Source organism: Ambystoma mexicanum, chromosome 3q (assembly GCF_040938575.1).
Source record: "Ambystoma mexicanum isolate Mex_15411 chromosome 3q, UKY_AmexF1_1, whole genome shotgun sequence".
NCBI lineage: Eukaryota > Metazoa > Chordata > Amphibia > Caudata > Ambystomatidae > Ambystoma > Ambystoma mexicanum.
This window is the reverse complement of record NC_090926.1, coordinates 314,120,760-314,136,538: the sequence shown is the minus strand read 5'-3', so window position 1 is coordinate 314,136,538 and position 15,779 is coordinate 314,120,760. Positions and strand designations below refer to the sequence as shown.

The 15,779-nt window shown below is 42.6% G+C and overlaps 1 protein-coding gene across 2 annotated transcripts in view; it reads right to left on the bottom strand.

Annotated features, from left to right (window-relative positions):
* The window catches only part of KANSL2 (KAT8 regulatory NSL complex subunit 2), a 492,186-nt gene that overhangs the window by 362,945 nt on the left and 113,462 nt on the right, over positions 1 to 15,779 (bottom strand). For both annotated transcript variants that reach the window (XM_069653861.1, XM_069653862.1), the window contains one exon: positions 12,462 to 12,716. In XM_069653861.1, coding sequence (XP_069509962.1) covers positions 12,462 to 12,712 — 251 coding nt within the window. In that variant the 5' untranslated portion in view covers positions 12,713 to 12,716. The remainder of the gene's footprint in view (positions 1 to 12,461; positions 12,717 to 15,779) is intronic.

Sequence of the window (15,779 nt, the reverse complement as noted above, 5' to 3'; positions counted from 1 at the left end):
GGAAAATGAGTCAGCGGAAGCCAGGCTTCTGCAAGGAGACTTGGCCCCTTATTTTCTCAGAGATATTGTGGTTGCCCAAAACAAGAGTGGCGGGAAAGGGAAGGTTGCTGGTGCTGGGCTGGGAGGTCTGGCGTAGAGCTTGGCGAACGGTGGGGGGACCCGGACCCGCTTTCTCAACAGGTCCCGTTGGTGGCGCTATGTGGGGGTGACCCCCAGTTGATAAGGGGTTCGCAGATACTGGGAACCGGTGGGCCTGGCCACCTTGGGAGACGTATGGAAGGAGGGGGAGGCAGTAGGTTTCCGGAGGTTGATGGAGGAGACCGGAGTGCACAAAGGCCAACATATAACGTACTCCAGAGTTATGAAATGGGTGATGGATAGGTGGCCCGAAACAAAACTGGCATAACAACCGGACGCCACCATAGAAATGATGTACGATGTCTCGGAGGGTAATTTCACGGATATAGGAGTTAATAAACATGAAGGCGGGAAGGGAACTGCTCCAGTTGAGGAGGTGGGGGAACCCATGACAGACGGCCAATGGGACAGGGCCCAAAGGTACCATAAGAAGGTATTCCGGAATGTGAGGCTACAGCAGATACAGCTATAGGTCACCCACAGGGCGTACCTGACCCCCGGCAGGATAGCTAGGTTTGGGGGCTCAGCTGCACAGAAATGCCCCAGGTGCGGGGAGGGGGAGGCTGGGCTGTTGCATATGTTCTGGGCTTGCCCGGAAGTGAGTAGATTCTGGATAGAACTGAAAGCGAGGCTAGCCAGAAGGGGGTGGTGCTCGAGGTTGGTTCTGCCTGGGCATACATGCTTGGGATCTTTCCCAGGCCGCGCAACCTAAAGCACATAAGCAAAATGAAGGATCTGGCTTACATTGTGGCTAAGCGTAGAATTGCTATGGGCTGGAAATCAGCCCACCGGCCCAAATTGGAGATGTGGTGGGCGGACCTCCTGAAATGGGCGGATGCAGAATCGATGGCCTGGTACGAAGCAGTCACTAGAGGGGAGGGGGGGGAGGGGGGGGGGGGTGGGCCCCCCGATAGCTTGGAGGCAAATGGTGGCTTCAATGAGAAACCCTCTCCAGGCCGATTGTGATACAGATGACATGGATAAGAGTATGACAGAAATACAGAAATACATGAAGAGGCCCAGGCGGATGGCACTGAGGGAATGGCTCAAGTTAATGGGGGTAAGGGGGGAGGACAGTGGATTTATTAATAGAACGCTTTAATATCATCTGCTAATGTCCTAAATGGTTGAAATGTTTGCAGTTTGTTTATTAAATAAAAATAAAACATTGTTTAAAAAACAAAAATATATCACGTGATTTGGCAAATAAACATGTTTAACCAGCAAAAAAAAATTAAAAAAAATAAACTACTGTTCCCTTTTAGATCGATACAGAGAAGAAGCAGAGAACATGGGCAAAGTAATATTCAAAAAACGCCATGCTTGGGATTGCGAGGTGATGTTGAGGAAAAGAGAAAGCAGAAAGTGCATGAAGATGGGATCTCGCCAGCGAGCGAATGGGATTTAAAAAGTTACAAGACTTGGGTAATTTCCCACAGGAACACCTTAGATCTACGCGATGCTGAGGAAACTAGGACGACTCTTGCAAATAGAAATACAAGCGCCTTCAGGAGCTTGATCAATGACAACAGCCCTGCAAGCAGCCATAATCTGTATTAGAACACCCTAGTGGTGTTTCTGGGAAGCTGATTGGTCAATCTGCGTGCTATACACACTGATATAGCCCGCAGATTGATTACAGCCCGCAAATCGGGTGTTTGCAAAGCAAGCAGCTTCAACGTTGTATTCTGCAACGTTGATGCTGCTTGCTTTGGTTTATATGAATGTGTTCATATACACCAGTGTTCTCAGCAGCATTTTCATAAAATAACAAATATGTAGTTATTTTACAAAAATGCTGCTGAGATTACAGGATTGCGCCATTTATGACAAACGGGCGCAATCCTGAAGGTGCACTGTTGTGCACTACAAGGACACCGAGGCCCACTTGAAAATACTGGTGGAACCTGGGCATACTGATTTGGCGCAGTGAATCCTGCTCTTTAGCACATTCACTGCGCCAAGTTCAGAATCAGGCCCTGAGGGTGTTCTAATAGCTTTATAGACCTGCAGCTCGGGCCGTACCGGGCGTTATGGTTGTTAACTCGGTCTTCAGGGCCCATAACGCCCGGTACGGCCCTCGCTGCAGGTCTATAAAGCTATAATATGGTCTCTGAATCACAATGATTAGACCATTATACATCTGTGTTCGCAAAGAACGAAGAAACAAAATAAAAGATCCAGAGCTACCTAATTTGAGACCATGGGAAATCGAAATTGTGAAAGAATATATTTTGTTCAACATTAAGAAAATTTGCTCATCGAGAGCCCCTGGCCCCGACGGGCTAACAAATTATACTCAAACAAAACCCTGAGAAGTGGGCCGATTTCTGCCATCTATTATTTGGACTGATACTACAGGATCCCAGAGTCATGGAGGAGCGCAATCGTGGTCCCCATTTATAAAAAAGGACAACGATCTGAAGCAAAGAACTATCGCCCGATTGCACTCCTCAATGTGGTCGGTAAAATCTTTGCCACACAAGTCCAACACCATCTAACAACATGGATTAAATCCTCAGGCACATACGACCCGAGGCAGTCCAGTTTCGTTAAAGATGATCTACTGAAGATGGAGGCCATGCGACAGAAAAAAAAAAAAAAAAGAAATCTACCTGCCATTCATCGACCTATCCCATGCCTTTTACAGTGTGAATCGTGAACTGATGTGGACCAAACTAGCCAAATGGAATGGTCAGCAAGCCTGCAAGGAGTGATTAGAGAACTTCACTCACATACCGAAATAAAGATTCGGCTTGACCATGTCGGTACCATGTCCGTGCCAATCAAGACTCATCGTGGCGTCAAACAAGGTTGCCCGCTTGCATCAATACTGTTTGTTGGCTCCTGTCTGACATCGGAGAAACATTGGGAGTCGTTAATTCATTCTCCCCCAAAATCAATGGCCATCACATCGGCTGGATGCTCTATGCAGACGACTGTGTTGTTATGACACCCATTGGTCTACAACGCAAATAGTCTGCTTTAGTAAAATAAGTCGCAGCCAACGATCTTAAAATAAATCCAGCCAAATCCGAAATCCTAATTTTGCAAGATATAACAAGAAAGAAAAGGACATCTAAAAAGGACTTTGTGTGGCATCTGGGAAAAGAACCATTGAGTTGTGTGAATAAAACAAAGTACTGTGGCATGTGGGTAAACAGCAGCATTAATGATGTGCCATGGGTACAAAATGCAAAAGAAAAACGCAAACAACTAGCTTGCCAAGGGTCGATCATAAATATGAAATATGGAAAGTTCTCCTTAAAACCAGTTGTTGCATACTACAACCAGAAAGTGGTGCCTGCCCTAATACATGGCGCCGATTGCACCTTCGGATCATCTCACACACTATGGCCTTCGTTAGAGAATACGTTTTGGCGTAGAGTTTTGAAACTCTGAAGAGGCATACTAAATGCCTGTATACGATACGAGCTGGGGCTCTCATCTATGAACGCAAGAGTGGCAAGAAATATGTTAGCTACGTACAGGAAGATCATTGGGGATGTGTATCAGTTTGATATTCTTGATGATCTGAGAAGTGGAGGCAATGAAAATTACCTTTCGGAGCTGAACACAGATAACGACTCTAGAAAATAACCCAAATCTAGTGAAAAAAAAGCTGTGGGAACAAGATTGGGTGCACACTGTTGAAACAAGAAACCATCGTAGGTTGATGAAAAACGATGCTCCAGAATCAAGGGCACAGAGTACCTTACCACAATACTTGGAGAAATGGCCAAATATGGAACACAACACTATACACGTGAAATTCCGCCTCAATCTATTTGAGACAAAAGAGAGCATATTGTTGATACAGAGAAACGTCTTTGAACCTCAAATGCAGGTTCTGCAATAGCGCAGATGAATCATTAAAGCATTTGGCCCTATATTGTACAGCACTCCTGATGCTCAGAACTCGGCATCTAGGCACATACATAAACAAGAGAACCTCATTATGGTGGTGGTGTTGTAAACCCAAACAAAACAAAAAAACTGTCTTATGCACTAATGGATTACCTGGACAAAATTGACAGTCTGTAATCCAATGAAACTGTGCACTATAAGAGAATTTAAGATTAAATATATGATATGAAGTGGAGTGATAAACATACTTAAGTGTTTGTGTTTTTCTGGGTTTTGTTAACAAATAAAATAAAGTATTGTTAATAATTACTATGTGTGTTGGTTAGTCTAAATTAGTTATTTACCCACCTTGCCTTGTTTATGTAAGAATAAATGTATATATTTTAATATAACTTTCAGTGTGTAAGAGTTTCTTTGGACTATTGTATTGACTGGGTTCGTGTACTTACCTACAGCTCACATACTCCTAAAATAATCCTGACTGCTCTGCCATTCTACCAGATAATTTGGGTAGTAGAGAGTTTCACTAAGAGTTGGGGACCTGTCTCCTCCAATTGGACTTTAGGAAAACTCACCAGTCATAGCTGGTTTCAGGCCCCAATCCTGCGGGGCACACACCCAAGCAGCCAAATATATCCACCTTCTCTCATACAAAAGGAAGGGACGAGGGATAGTCATGTGACCCCCCCTCCCCATCTTCGAGGGAAACTACAACCTCCATTTCATTGAATGGGAGAGGGGTGGGGGGTTAAGGTAAAAACTGAATAGGAAGGACCCAACAACCAGGTAAAATGGGTATCCAGTGATTTTAGAGCTGTGAAAATGGCCGCCAGGTGGCAACAGTTCCCTAAAAATGCACCCACCCAACACTTTCTCCAAATATTCTAGGATTGGAGGCAATATATAATGATACCCCTCCTAGATTATTTGGGGTTGATGCAATCAGAAATAAAGTCACCTACTGGTGACTTTCACTGCAACATTATCACATGGAACCGTAAAATGGGAGTCCTTCCAGTGGAACCATTGTGCATATTCAAAACAGCCACCACGAGCCAAGCCACATGACCAAGCGAGGATACTCTCTGAGAGACAAATAGGTACATTTAAGGGTACTCAAAACCAAGGATTCAGAAGAACTATTAAGGCAGAGCACACAAAACTGAGACACACTCTCAGTCAGGCCAAAGATTAAGCCTGGCTGGGTGAAATACAGGGCACAAACCAAGAAGAGCCAGCAAAATGTATAGGGAGCCAACACATGTAGTAAAAAGTGGGATGTCTACCCATCAAGGGCCTCGAAGACTACTCCGTTATGCCCCATGTAAGGCCATAAGAATCGCTGGGTGGCTTGCCCAAAAGGAACCCTACATTTACACGAGCAAATGATCTTGCACCCCATAGGTGTTTGTTGTGATATGTTGCAAGGCATTTCAATTTAATTACAAGGTGGAACAGTAGCCGGTCACCTGGACAAGAGCACCAAACTGGCATTATCTGTTAAGTTGACAGAATTATGCAGCTACATTTAGTTTTTTTCATGTAAAACAAAGCTGTTGCCATACTTAGCAATGGCTACTCTAGTCAGAGGGCAGAGGCGTGGGGCAAACAGGACACGTTTCGGCCAGTAGGTTGTCTAGGATTCAAAGCTGAACCCACATCCTTTGCGTTTGCTGGGGAAGTTTTAAATGGCGGGACTGCAAAATGTGGTATCTGCATCTGTACATTATCAATCGCTAAGGTGAGCGTGTCCCAAAGCACCTAGAAGACTACTCCATACTTAAGAGGAAGTTCTGCTTTAACATCCCTCCGAGGTCTCAATTGTGACGACTACCTGCTGTGGTGAGCAAATTCCAGCATTCACAAGAGCAGAGGCAACTGAGCAGTTATCACCCATGCTTCCCCATGCCCGCCCACACACAGGTTGTTCACAATTCAAGAATCACTGCTCCCAAAAGAATTCCTTGCGGTTTACCAGTGGAATAACATTTCTGAAAACGTTGGGGGAGGGGGCATGACATCTGAAGAAAAGGTGCCCCAGCCAAATTAATGGGGACAAAATGATGTTCCATGAAAGTTGGGGGGCACAAACACCCCTGTGCCCCCTAAAATTACACCCATGCAGTTTACCCTGCACAGCCTGATAGGAAGCAGAAACACCAGTAGAGAGGTATGGATGGTAACGGATAGCGCCAGAAGTCCATAGTTATAAAAAAAAAGGGTCTGCAACACATACCCTGCATCAAAAGACTCTGGGAATGGCATCAATTTTTCTACCTCCACTAAATGGACATGAAATATCAGCTATTGGACAGCTGTCGTATCCCAGCATCATCTCTGTTGGCGCTAAAGTCTAAGTGTATGCCCAGAATTCTTTCAGCTCTCGTATCACTACTGTAAAAAAAACGAGACCATCTCACTCACTATTGAACAGCTTGTGGTTAATTTCCCATAACCTCAAGGGCAGACCTGTAGGTTTTACAAATCGCTAGGAATTAACTATATGGGCAATCAATTTCATTGTGAAGGGACACTTAGCTATGGGATATTCTTAACCCAAGATGGGTCAGCCTTGGTGCCTGGAAGCACTAGTCGACGTTAACTTTTTCATCATAGTTGGTAGGATGAAATGCAAAGGACACTAAATTGCTACAGTCCGCTTCTCGTAAAAATGCATTTCCCTTACCTGCCTGATATTTTAACTAATATTATTGAATGCTAGTGATATATTGTACTTTTAACCTCCTTGCTCCCCTCTTGAGATTTTAGTCTTGGCTGCTCCAACTTGATCACTAAATGTGAGGTAAAAATGGAGGGAATCCCTCATGCCAATTTGTTGGTAGGCCATTCGCAAACCGTCCTAACTTATTTATCCCAAGCAATCCCAAACCAAAATTGAGGCATTAGTTAAAACTAAAATGAAGAAGACTGGGGGTCGTAATTAGAACAGTGTGCTAGTTGATACCATAAATATAAACGGGTATGGCCTGCTGCAGTGATACACTTCCACTGGCGTCTCATAGTAAACACCAATACAGGTAAACATGAGTGATGATGGAAGTATAAGCTCAGTGCGCAGATCCTCAAAGAATTCCTGTTAAAGGTCCACGAAAACAGGTGCATTTGGCTTTAAATCCCAATTTATTAGTTGCTAGACAGCCGACACGTTTCGACCTCTCCAGTCGTTTTCAAGGCTGTACGTTGGTCAAAAAATGGTACAGTCAAGTGTAAGGTACAGGTTTATGAACAAAATTGAATTTAACATCCCAAACGTGATAAACACATAGAAAAGAAAAAGTAACATACCAGTATTGGGTGCATGGTTGAGGCCAATAAAAGAGAAAAGAGGTAAAACAGCAACAATTGACATGAAAACAAAACGAAAATCCAAATTAGTATGGACTGCTTTGGCATTAATGCTATGAAAAATCCAGTATGGCACTATTGATAATAATGAACATGTGGGAAGTTGCTACATACCATAAGTCTGAAAAAATGATGAACAAACTTTTGCCGCAATCAAAATATTACCTGCAATAGTAAGGAGAAAGACCTTACTGGTGTGTACAGTGTTAATAGGAATAGTTTTGATGGTAGTTTTAAAAGTACACAATAACAGGATAAGTAGTAGAGTTAAAATGACTCACCCTCCACTTTAGGGATGAATAGTAATCTAAAAAGTTAAATGTGATAACACAAGTTGAATGCTGCTATATATGTAGCCAATTGCTGCAAAAAACATACTATTTTGAAAAAAAATATATATACTGTACCTAATGCTGGTTATCTGGTATTATATCAGGGGTCAAATCCCCATGGATGTTTGACAGCAAGAGTCAGCAATGGCGCCGTCTGGCATTATTAGTGTGAATCGCGGTAAAATGCGTAATACGCTTGCGTGCGTGATGTCATGAGCACGTTTTTGCGGGTGACGTCACGCACGCACGTTCGTTCGTTCGTTGTGGACGTCATGAAAAAGTGTCCCGTGAACAGGTAAATATAAACAAATAATAAATAAGTAAAATGAGTCACACTAGGTCAGGTAATTGCTGGAAATAGAGTTGCAGCCTTATATTCCAATATCAAACATGACTTAGCCATCCAGGCAATTGACTATGTTTTTCGCAATAAACCAGCGTCTTATCACTGTCACATACAAATGGTGAAATCTTTTCTCAAATTTGCCCTTTCAAATAATGTATGTCTCTTCGGTTCTACGTTATTTCGCCAACCTATTTTTCATCGTGGGACTTTTCATCGCCAGATTTTTCATCGCCAAAAACCCATCTTTTTTTTTATTTTTTATTTATGGGGGGGGGGGTTCCACCCCAAACCCCCCCTTACTTTAATAATCATACCCCAACCCCTATAAAACCCCCCCAAAAATATTTTTTAAAAAGATGGGTTTTTGGCAATGAAAAATCTGGCGATGAAAAGTCCCACGATGAAAAATCGGTCGCCGAAATGCGTGTATACCGTCTCTTCAACAATGTGTACTATCTGCAGGCTAAAGGTGTTGCCATGGGTGCAAAATTTGCACCGTCTTTGGCAAATTTGTTCATGTCCCATTTTGAGGAAACCCATGTTCTTGATAAACTGGAATTTAAGAACAAACTGGTGTGTTGGAAAGATATAGACGATGTCTTTATCATTTGGCAAGGCAGTAATAGCTCATTTGAAGATTTTGTTACTTATATTAATACTAACAACTTTGGAATTACTCTGTCTGGTCACTCAAGCCCAACTATGATTACTTTTCTTGATTTAGAAATTTTTATTGAGGATGACACATTACATACCAGACATTTTCACAAACCTACAGCTGTTAATGCCATTCTACATGCGAAAAGCTGTCACCTAAGAGCTACTATACATAACATCCCCTGTGGGGAGTTCTACACAGCAAGGAGAAATTGCTCAAAAGATTCAGATTTTCATGTAGAATGTTCACAGCTTACTACTCGTTTTAAGCAACGAGGCTATTCGGTTTCTTCACTATGCAAGGCATCTCACAAATACAAATTTGCCAAGCAGGTGGATTTGTTGGGTACCAAATCTAATGCGAATATTCAACAGAGACTGGTTTCTTTAATTACTCAATATACCAGGGACTCTTCAAGTTTGTATAAACTTGCTTCCAAACACTGGAATTTGTTAACATTGGATCCAGACCTTACACCATATATTTCGGACAGGCCCAATTTCATTTTTACTAAGGCGAATACTCTTCGTAACAGACTCAGTCCCTCCTTTCTTGATTTTCCTGACACAGAAAGACAAGTAACATGGTTGAAAAATATAAAAGGTTTTTTCAAATGTGGCAATTGTAACCAGTGCCAATATACCTATCCTAGCTGTAAAACCTTTGTAGATCAGTATGGGACACAAACTTATTAGACATCTTATTAACTGCAAAACAAAATTTGTGGGCTACGCAATCATCTGTGTCTGTAAGAAACTATACATAGGAAGTACCATAAGGCAGCTCAGGACTCGTATAAGAGAGCATCTATCAAGTCTCAATAAAACAGGTGCCAACTTACCCTTAACCTTGCACTGGCAAACAGAACATCAACTAGCAAACAAAACAGACATACGGTTTTTGGGATTGGCCAGGGCATCGACCTACAAACGTGGTGGTAATCTTGCATAAAACTAAGGAGGCTTGAATGTAAACTTATTTGCCATTTTAGATGCACTACAGTTGGACTGAATTCGGACCATGAAATGCATGTCTTTCTATGATGATGTACCATTAGCATTTCTGTTGATATGTTTTCTGCAAAACACTTTGCCTTGCCACTTGTTATCATATGCTCTATTTTTTCCAGCAATTTGTGCTATCTATGACTTGTTACAGATCTGTTGTGATAATGATTATGCAACAAATATGAATTGTCTGTGCATTTTCTTATAAGATTTGAGTCTATACAGATCCGCACACAATTCTTTTGCTCAATACGTGTACGGAAGAATTATGATGTATTTTACAGATGCTAAATACTTACCTTAGCAGCCCCTGCATCTTCTTGTTGAATTTTTGTTTTACCAACACTTACAGCTTTGAGATTTTAGCTCAGCAACTATAATGTGCTGTGGGAACCTGCACATCCATTTCTGGAATGGTACACTACATTAGTGTTAAACTATAACTGCTTTGTGACATGCAAACAATATAGCAATGCCCATCTGCTAGATTGTTAGATATTTAGATATTATTATGATTGCCCAGATTACATGTACCTTTCACAGCTTGTATTTCATTGAATGCCTATCCATTCAACTTCCTGAATGCTCACAATGATTTATAATAAGTGTCTCGACACATGAATGGTTTTAGTAATGCTTATCTGCCTAGATGGATACAGGTTTTCGTGATGGCTCATGCATTATGCGCCTCTTGCGGATTATGCCTCCAATTAGATGGTTTTCTATTCACAACATTTACCCACAAAATGGGCCAGATTCCAATTGGATGCCATTTTATTTAAGCCTATGAGTGCTTTACAGTGATAATATAATAAGTGTCTCAGGACACACAAATGGTGTAGCAATGCGTATTTGCCTAAATGGACATTTATATTTTTGACTGCACACACAGCATGCACCTCTTACGGATCATGCCTTCAACTAGCTGCTACTCTATTTACAGCAATTACCTGACATAGTGCGACTCATTTTACTTGTTTAAATTTACCCGTTCACGGGACACTTTTTCATGACGTACACCGACGTCCACAACGAACGTGCGTGCGTGACGTCACCCGCAAAAATGTGCGCAAGCGCATTACGCATTTTACCGCGATTCACACTAATAATGCCAGACGGCGCCATTGTTGAATCTTTCTGCCAAACATCCATGGGGATTTGACCCCTGATATAATACCAGATAACCAGCATTAGGTACAGTATATATATATTTTTTCAAAATAGTATGTTTTTTGCAACAATTGGCAACATATAGCAGCATTCAACTTGTGTTATCACATTTAACTTTTTAGATTACTATTCACCCCTAAAGTGATATACCCATTGGAGGATGAGTCGGTTTAACTCTACTACTTATCCTGTTATTGTGTACTTTTAAAACTACCATCAAAACTATTCCTATGAACACTGTACACACCAGTAAGGGCTTTCTCCTCACTATTGCAGGTAATATTTTGATTGCAGCAAAAGTTTGTTCATCATTTTTTCAGACTTATGGTATGTAGCAACTTCCCACATGTTCATTATTATCAATAGTGCCATACTGGATTTTTCATAGCATTAATGCCAAAGCAGTCCATACTAATTTGGATTTTCGTTTTGTTTTCATGTCAATTATTGCTGTTTTACCTCTTTTCTCTTTTATTGGCCTCAACCATGCACCCAATACTGGTACGTTACTTTTTCTTTTCTATGTGTTTATCATGTTTGGGATGTTAAATTCAATTTTGTTCATAAACCTGTACCTTACACTTGACTGTACCATTTTTTGACCAACGTACAGCATTGAAAACGACCGGAGAGGTCGAAACACGTGTCGGCTGCCTAGCAACTAATAAATTGGGATTAGTTAAAACTACCAGCGGCCTTTCAAACAAAGTTTTAACCATTACCAACATGCTCCTACTAAGCCTCTTAGTGTCAGTAAGCTTTCATGGCGAGCATACATTAAAATAATTCAACAAATTCTAACTGCTGCATAGCGAGATACTGAAAAGCACCAAGCAGCATTCTCCAAGCATGCACCTTCCAAGAAAGTTCTGTAGCAAACAAACCTCCAGACATGAAATCTGTAACCTTGGGCTCGCCAGATGTTTTGGTTTAAAGCCATCAGTCCTAGCCAGTATACTTAATGGTAAAGGATCATTGGAGACCGTCCAAAACAGTGGAGAGCTGCAGGTTGCAGACCCCTGCTCCCAATGAATAATTATTTACTAAAATTCCACCAAGCACCTAAATACAGCTGGGATGGGGACAGATATGTCAAGGCAACTTTATGCACATCAGAGGAAGTAGGTCCAAAATATTGCCAACATGACTCAGAATATACATTTGGGAGCAGTGGAAGATCTGTAGTTCTCACCAGTGTTCAGTGTAGGTGAAATCTAGAACTCAAAGTCCTAAGGATTCTAATTGTGAAATAAAATAGGTAACCAAAGGGGGCAACTTGCTCCAAAATCTCCTTGACAATGTGCACCTTCCACTGAGAAAACAGAACTGAGATGAAAGCTTAGGGGAAAAGTACGGATATAGTCTTTAGGAGCAAGCAAATCCTCCAGTGACTTCAGACTTAAGATTGCGCCTTCCAGTGCAGTTCAAGCACTGGGTGACTGCCCAGGTTTCTGGACTAATCTCACTAAGATTGTGTATTGCCTGTTGGAAAAAGTGTTGGGGCTGACCCAGTATGGCAGCCTAGCGTACACCCCTGCCCACAACCATAATTTTAGTAGTACACCATACACACTCACCCATCCTTCTTCTCTGGCTTGGGTGCAGCATATGTGCATCGTCGCACATTCTTTGATGAGATATAGCTGCACTGCTTGAAAGGTGCATTCCGGTCTTCAAGGATGTGCTTAAGGCAGTAGTCGAAGCCATCCAGGCGTGGCTGAGAGCAGGTACGGTGAGTGAAGGAGCAGGTAAGGGGCTCTTGAAGCCGGGCAGCTGAAGGAGGACGTGTCCGATTGGGAGGAAGCACGTGGATCCGGATCCTGTTCATACTCCTAAAAACAATTTTTAAAAAAATGTAAGTGTTACTAGCATGAAACAATCATTTTGCAGCATGACACGGCGCATAGATACAGGAAAGCTTCATTACTAAGTCCTACTCTTCTTCATCCCATTCCTTATAATGGAGGAAGTTCCCCTTGTTGACCAGCACAGTCTTTCAAACAAAGTAATAAATATCACACCAGGATGCAAAATGTCCCACTTGCCATTGGCTAATAATGGACTCTTGGCCTTAACCATTAAGAAATGGTGTACATGTATAGCAATGAGGTGGCTTTGGGGGGTGGCTAGTAACTTGCAACTTGACATTTATACCAGTCATACCCTTCTACTCATTGATGTTGGTCAATAAAACACGTGTTGACACAACTCTGATCCACCCCAGGATAGAAGTGGAAAAAAGGACTGGAAATGTGTCTCCTTTACATCAAAGTTGCTCTTAGTATACTATTTTTAAATAGGTTGTCACTTTCTTGTATTTCTCACACGGTCTTTGGGTTGTCACTACTCTCTAGGGATAGTTTTGCAAAATCCCATTTTATACTCTGTTATCTTGTGTTCCAGGCTGGCATGCCTTTTTGATTTCGGTAAGCTTAAGTTTTAGATGAGATTTCCTTTGACAGTTAATGTTTCCCCCTCTCCTGGGATGGCTCGCTTCACGTATCTTTTCCCTTATGTGGTTCACTTCACTACACTTCATAACCATAAACTTTTCTTTCTGGTATGCTCCATTCCGCGTTACTTGAACTATGGGATAATTTCTGCTCTTCCCAGGGTGTTTGTGCCCAAGTCTTATTGTTCTCTCTTTCAGGCTTAAACGGGATTCTCCTTCTCACATTAGTACAGTTCCACTTAATCGACTTTAGAGTCAATACCTCGCCAATTTCCTTGGGATGAGTTTCTCCTGGTTCATAACTATTCCACGGTGGCCTCTCGGTTCTCCCATTTACCTCTGGGTTTGCAGGAGAATGTCCCAGTGGCCTGCACCTGCTCGGGTTATCGTTGTTCGCTTTGTTTCTCCACCATCTGAATTCCACAGGCGTCCCGCTCTCGGTCATCTCTCGCTCTGCAACCAGGTATGGCTCCAGGTAAGCGAACGTCTCGCTGACTCGTCAGCGTTGCAGTGTCGGTGTTTGATGGGTGCACTGAGGCTATCGGGATTTGGCTTCCCATTGCCTCTCCTTCTCACTGTGTGTAAAGACTGGGCCTTCAACGTTTTTGCCCTCGCATTCAGGCCACTTCTGAAAGTCGCATGCTCTGTGGCTCCACTCGACCCCGCCTCGCTCAAGTGCTACGCTGTCAGGGGGCTTCCCCTGCTTATGTCCACTTCTCTCTGCTTCGCTTTGGTGTATGTTCAGTTTACTCATCTCAGTTACATAGAGACAGAACCTATTGCTTGCTCGTAGCGGTATATTTTGGTTTGGTCTTCAGCCGCATCTCTGGACTTCACAATGTAATGCATTTCTGATAGTCTATATAGGCCACCATGGGCAATGGCTTAGGGAGTTCCTCACAGGAATGGGAGACCTTGTCCCCGCAAGAAAGTCTCTCCCAGTGAGGTCCCACTTGCCCAGCCACCCCCCCCCTGAGGAGAAGGGACACATTCCCTAGACTTGTCACCTGGAATGAAGCAGTGAGCTCCAGGTATATTTGGACATGTCAAATCCAACAGATGCAGCACGGAATCTAACAGAAAAGGCAGGTAGAATCTAATCCAGAGAAGCGTGGAAAGATAAAGTATAGGTCAGACAGTCTCTGCACCAATCTCTGTGGTAAAGCGAAGATAGGTAAGCAAAAGAGGAGAGCATCCAACTCTTCCAATCTATGTGCCAAGGTTAACAGCCATCAGGAACACATCAGAATGGGGCCTCAAAACGTTTTCACAACAAAAGTGCAGGGAGGTTTACAGATCGTTCGTATGGGAGGGTGAAACCCTTTAGCAATCTATTTGCATACACAAACCCTGCAGATGCCACCCCATACTTCTAAAGAACCAAAACGTCACTATCAAAATACTCAGCTCCTATTATCCCAAATTCAGGTGAGCAATCCAACTCAGCCCTTCAATAGAAAGATCTGCCCCACACATTTCCACCAAAGGTGGACCAATCATCGACCACTATGGGGCTGACTCATGCATGCACACTAGACATACTGGCATCAGTATGTGGATTGTGCCAGACAATCCCAGCCCACTTTCTAAGCCCATACACACATGGCATGCTCTAGCCCAGAAAAACAGCAGCTTTCCCGGGTAAACGCACGACCATAAAAGGGAATTCCTGACCTGAGAAGGAAGAAGGCCAATGAACAAAATGGCCAATGAACAAGCAAAACATCTCATAGCACGGCCATTTTACGACACTAGCTACAGTTAGTACCCAAACATGAATGAGCCAACTAAAAAAACATAGCAAAGAATGTAAAGAATGTAACTGCCGCCAACTGGTCTCTAGGCACATTTAAAAGTAACCAGAAATCCCTCTGGTGCAGTCTAGGGGGATACCAAGGTATCCCCATTGCACTACATTGAAAGATGCGTTGTGCAATAGGAAAAAAAGTTACCTAAACAGATAAGTCAAAAGACAAAAGGGGACCATTTTTACAGTACTGACCGACTGACGGACTAGTTACTTTCCCCATTAAAAAGAATTAGCAAAAATGCTGGGGCGTTCTCTGCAAAAAGTCAGCACAAGGTGTAAAACAAAAGAAAAAAGTTTGGGATCCATAGAACATGGAGGGAAAGTTGCCTAAAAAAGAGATCTTTCGTAACACTCACTATGGGTGGAAGGTCCGCATTGAATAATCACAAGCAAGCTGCAGCATGTTCAGCACAGGTAGCAGGCAAAGAACAAAAGTACCAGCAGTGAGACTTCCAAATCAACTTCCAGGGCACCAGTGGTCCAGGGATGAATACTGGCGTCAGCCCTTGCAAATTCTTTAAAATACCACTGGACCTGTAGGGCGAGTATTTTTTTTACATACTCTACTTGAGGAATGCACTCGCCCAATGGTGACTATTTACCAGTATTTTCTGCAAAACGGTGCCATCAACA